At 40.8% G+C, this 5,642-nt stretch overlaps 1 protein-coding gene across 3 annotated transcripts in view; it reads left to right on the forward strand.

Annotated features, from left to right (window-relative positions):
* slx4ip (SLX4 interacting protein) overlaps nt 1-5,642 on the forward strand; it is a 34,180-nt gene that overhangs the window by 25,615 nt on the left and 2,923 nt on the right. For all 3 annotated transcript variants that reach the window (XM_086258648.1, XM_086258646.1, XM_086258645.1), the window contains one exon: nt 5,435-5,541. In XM_086258648.1, the coding sequence (XP_086114774.1) occupies nt 5,435-5,541 (107 nt within the window). The remainder of the gene's footprint in view (nt 1-5,434; nt 5,542-5,642) is intronic.

Consider the following 5,642-nt stretch of genomic DNA (forward strand, 5'->3'; position numbering starts at 1 on the left):
CAGTCCTTTGATATGGGTGGATCCAGAAACTCTTGTTTGGGGATAAGAACTGTCCCCTATTTTAGACATGTGCCCATGCATGTTTGTTGACTTTGTTGCAGAGAAGATGTGGTGAGCCTACACAAACAGGGCATGCTTGCCCTGTGGGAGCAGGGTGGGTGCACGATGAGGAGTGGAATTTGTGCACTGCATTCACGAATATCTCTGCAGGAGGTTTTTCATCCTCTGACAGTTAAATACTCTTGTTGTTTCTTGGTGCCAGTTTGAGGACTTTGTATACTTAGATGTGTCATCAAAACAAAAAAGTTCCAGTGGAAAGAATAATTCATTTTTTATAATATGAGTGCTGTGAGGGATTCAAGCATTTCAAGCTACCACAGATTTCAAGTTGAGACACTATTATTTTGTGACAGATGAGTGGAAAATTGCTTTATGGGATTGCATCTCACTGGTTTTGTATATGTTAGGTGAGGTACAAAGATATTAAAGTAATCCCAGAACAAACAATCCGACTTCCACTGTGGCACATGAAAGTTGATGGTTCATCGGAGCCTCCCATGCTGACTTGTTAGATTTTTTTATTTGAAGTTTTTATGTTTTAACTTCCATGCTTAAAAGCTTTTGGAAAAAGATTAACTGAAAAATGCTCTTTTTCTACAAAGCAAAATTGTTAAAGTAGTATTTAGATGAATGTGCATGTGTATTTGTGCAGACTATATACAAAAAAGCTGTAGTGTGTATAAATATGGCATTGTATATCAATAAGCATTGTCTTTAAACACCAAGAGAAGGTTTGTCATCCTTTGCAGCAACATTTTAAACAGCTCAGAGACCTTTTGGCCATATCGCTGCATTACTTTTGAGTGCAGCTGCATTAAAAGATAACCAACATAATCTGTGTTCTACCTTATCTTGGACGGCTTAGAGGTTGTTGCCTGTATTTTATGGAGGCTGTTGCTGGTTATCCTTTTGAAGTTTTTTTCCAGGAGTCATTCAGAGTTGGGGCAAGTGCTGAGAATCTGTCCTGGTAGCCTTTTAAACCAAATGAATCATTCTCTCTGCTATCCTTGCCCTTTTGCCAGGCTTATCGCTGTAATCTGACATCCAGATGTGCTGTTTTGTTGCAGCTCCTGTGGCGAAGCTGTGTTGTTTTGGAAGCTCTGGGGCCAGGGAGGGCACTGTTGGTCTGCTCTACATGTTGTATCACGAGGAGCATTTTTCAGCTTTGTGTGGGGGCGAGCAGACTGGCTGGCGGTGGGGGGGTTAAATCCTTTTTTTTTCTCTCAGAGAGAGGTGGTAGCAACGGCGGGTAGACGTTCTTATTTACCACCATCCCTCCCTCCTTTTTCATGGGACTCTCTCCAGCTATTTAGAGTTTGCATCATTCCTTACAAGATTAGGCCACCTCGGTTCCCACACAATTCTTACCGTTTTATCCACATAGCTTGTGATAATTATAAGGTTATTTAATCCGTCTGATTTCTTCTGTAGTTGCTATATACTCCAACCTCTAGACCCCTGCTGAAAATAATTTATGCACAATCTCTCTCGCTCTCTCTGTTTATCTATCTTTTCTCTACTTGCTATCTATATCCAGCCTCTTCCTCTCTTCATGCTTCTTCCTTTCTCTGACTCTCCTCTTTCACTCTCTTGCTCTTTTGAAGTCGTGCCGACAGGAACAGAAAGGCACTAAACTTTCCCAGAGAGCCTCCCTTTAGCTCCTTGTTGATTTTTCTTTCAAGTTCATTTTCAAACGGCATTTATTCATATTAAACAGGCTAGAATACATATCAAGGCATTACAATGCAAACGATAGCACCCACATTTTTCTCAGAATTGTTGTTGTTGGGGTGGGTGTGTGAGTGTGGAGGCGAAATGAGAGTTTGTATGTGTGTCACTGTCCCAAATCCATGTTGAAGGTTAGCTGTAGCTCTGGGTATGAGAGAAAAAGTCTAAAGACCAGAGCTCTGCCCACACTGTAGCATGACTCCATCTCGACACAAAGAGGAGCCTGTGTGGAACTTCCTGTGTGAGGATTCTTGCGTTTGTGGGCATGCTGGAGAGACTGTTGAGGTCAGGCAGTGTGACTCTGAGGGGGTGCCTTTGCTTTTGTTGTGCTCCACTCTCTTTTTTTCTCTTATACACTCTGTAGTATCTTGTCTCTTGTATTTCGCCAGCTCCGCCTCCTTCCCTGCTGCCCGGCCTCCCCTCCCTCTGTCTGGCCTCTTTATTCCCGTCTACCACACCACAGACCAGAGTTGCTAGGTCTCAACACCCAGCGCAAAGCCACAATGCCCCAGCTTGCCCTCGCAGCTCGGGTCGATCACTCCATTTCCCCCTTGCGTGTCGGGTCACATGTTGTCACTAGTATCGTGACGTGCGGGGGAGGACATTTATGATATTTCTCTCAGTTTTCACAACATCTGCAGGATGCCAGAGCTTACCGCACTGGCTTTCCCCATCTTAGAGTGCACATTGATCATTTTACCAACCAGTTTATATAATAGTAATGATCTGAAAAATGGCTGATGTTGAATAAACATAGCGGCCACGACCTTGAATTTTCCCAGATTTAATTTCTGTCCAGTTGTTGTTTCCCCTTTGCAAAAACCAATAAAGTTTAGCGGCGTGAAGCTGTGGATAGCGGTCTCAGCCACGTTGATCCAAACAGCGATAGCTTCAAAAGTATTGGATGGTTTGCTATGAGCTTGGGCATAGCATAGTGCAGTGGCCAGAGAATAGATCCTGATTATTAATAAATCCTATTTTTGGTGATGCCTTAAATCTTGTGCCGCCACTAGATCAGTGAAATAGCTCAACTTTTATTACACAGAAATACACTAGAGGATAAAGCTTAACCACTGTGGCGATCCCCTAACTTTTTGCTGTCAGGTTGATATGAATGTTTTTGAGTGAAATATCTCAACAGATAATTTAGCAGGCATGAAACTTGTCCCATCTTCTCCTTTAAACTATAAACTCGCTACCAGCACCCAGGAAAGTACTACTCAATACCATGGGGTTAAAAACATAAAAACAAAAAAACAAGATCACGTTCTTTTCCTGTCAAATTTACACTGTCCATTAACATTACAGACAGGCAGAACTTATGTTTGCTGCCTAGCTCCAACATTAACATGATCATTTTATTATTAGCCATAACCTCTACCTTACAGAAATGGCTATTGCTAATTGTTAAAAAGCTAATGTTAGCATGTGTTCCAGCCAGGTTAATATTCATTACTGTTTGAAAAAAAAAATCTTGCTGGAACAGGAGCTTTACTTACCTCACAAAAATATTCCTAAAGACCAGGGTGTCTGTCTTACATTTCCTTTGCCAGGGTTGTGGTGCTACTGTTTACATCTTCAGCTGCTAATGAGGGGAGGGCCTTTCTGCCCACCAATCTGCAGCCATCCTGTGCAAAGCTATCTGCCAACTGTAGGAAGTGAAGACGGCACTGCTGGTGTCAATAGTGAAATATTTAGTGATCTGTCAAGAGACCTAAAAACAAAACAGTCAAAGAAACATAGGTTAAAATGACAAGCTTTATTTCATGACTTTTGACCTTTAAAATTGGGTCATCAGATGGATTCCTATTTAATTCTGTAGCCTAAAAATGCACACGCCAACCTTAAAATGATTGCAAATACATCAAATGTGCATATCACTGCAAAACCTACAATGTATGCAAACACATAATAAAATCATTCTTACAAACCCACAAGGTAAAATTGAGGCCCATTATAAATTTCCAGACAGAGACCTCACCCAACCACATATGCATTAGGATTTAATTCGGTTCAACTGAATTTTATTTATATACCATCAAATCACAACAGCAGTTACTTCAAGTCACTTGTAAGGTAAAGACCCTACAATAATAGAGAGAAAACCCTAGAAAAGAACAACAACTCACCCCATCTCTCTTTGCCTTCATTGGCAGCAGCCCTAAACAGCTGCAAACAACCTCGTTCACCTTGAGGTAAGTGCAGATACACCATATAATGTTCTGTGCCTTGCTTACACACACGTCAAATGCCCATTGTTTGCTTCTGTCAAGTCCCACAGTCTGACCGCCTGTGATATCAGTCATTCCTGTTGGACGAGTGACAATGAGTTCAGAGTTCATTCCAGTCACATATAATGCAGTTGCAAATGGACGTCTAATCCAAAAGTAATTTTTAGTATCAGTTAGTATCTAAGTATCAATTTCGTTGACAACCCAACTTGGTTGGTATGCCGCTTAGGTAACTACTGTACTGAAAAAAAAAAGTAGCTTTTTCAGTTTTATACAAAGATTACTTATAAGTATCAGTTCTGGCAACATCCCCATTCTAGACCATGAGCTGATATAAATGCCTTTGTACAGCTTCAGACTTTTAGAAGTTCTAGTATACAAAATATAATATAATATACTGCTTCTCCAGATAAAAACTAGCAGACATGCTCATTTTCTAAACCATTGCTAGTCTACTATTCCACCAACTTTTTTTGATTTGATTAATTTATGATGAATTGATAGTGCTTCAGCCTTTGAAGTTCTGCTCAATTTGCCACCAGCGTCTCTTGTTCTCATAAATCCAGAGTCTGTTCTGGGGCAGCCAAGGAAAAGACCCCATGATTAACCGTCATTAGTGGCCTGTTGAGGGCACACGTTGGTGAGATCCAATTTTCAGCTTGTTCCTCGTTCTGCCTCAGAGGTTTCCCTTAGTATGTGGATATTTTGAACTTTCACCCCAGAGTTTTAGCAAATAAGACTTGCTTTTCAGAGACACTTAGGGGTGTAGCAGAATTACAGATGAAAGTTTTAGACACATAAGGACAGAAGAAGCGCTCGGCACTCATCCTGCTTTGTTCAGTTACTAAAAGTAAAGAAGGTTTTTTTCCCCTTCAGTCTGTTTACATTTGCAGCTGTCCCATAACATGCTTTTTACACCTTTTTAAAAAAAATATTTTCTTTCCCACGCAATGCTGCCCTTGCGTCACATTTTTTCTCTATTACTGAATCTTCGTTATTCGCTGTTTTAACTTGTCAATATGGTCACCGTTTCGTAACTCTGCCTAAGGCTGAGAGCATTATTTTAAACCTCAGGTAGTGTAGGCTGAACAATTGTCACGCCATAATGAGCCAGTGATTCGTTTCAAACTTTGAGGTGGAGGATTTGGGGAGTTTACGGTGGGTGCGGGGGGCAGCTGCTACTCTCTCTGAAGGCCCTTTCATCTTTCATGTTGGGCAGCATCATAGTTTAAATAATAAGGTGACTACATTGATTGAACTTCAGACAATCTGACATGAACTCTTTTAGTTTTTAGTCTAATGGATTTAATGAAGGTGTTCAATGAAGGATGATGACAGCACTGTGAGGCGAAATGTTTCCAGGGTATGCCAGTAATAATATTTGTGTTTACACTGATTCTGTTTGTCCTCTTTAGACTGAGCTGTGCGAACAAAGCAGATCGGAATATTTTTCCAGTGTGGGAGAAACCCAAGAGCCTTTAAACAGCCCCACAAAAACAAAGAAGACTGTGCTTCAAAAGATGTAAGTATGATCTAATGCAGAACTTTCCAACCCCACCAGTCAGAGAGGACACTCAAGTATCTGTTTATATCCTTTATACCCATTTTTTTTTTCTTTCTCAG

This window comes from Aulonocara sp. 'chitande type north' Nkhata Bay, linkage group LG13, assembly GCF_057382095.1.
Source record: "Aulonocara sp. 'chitande type north' Nkhata Bay isolate Kocher_YH1m ecotype deep benthic linkage group LG13, A_spYH_male_GT1.1, whole genome shotgun sequence".
Taxonomy (NCBI): Eukaryota; Metazoa; Chordata; class Actinopteri; order Cichliformes; family Cichlidae; genus Aulonocara; species Aulonocara sp. 'chitande type north' Nkhata Bay.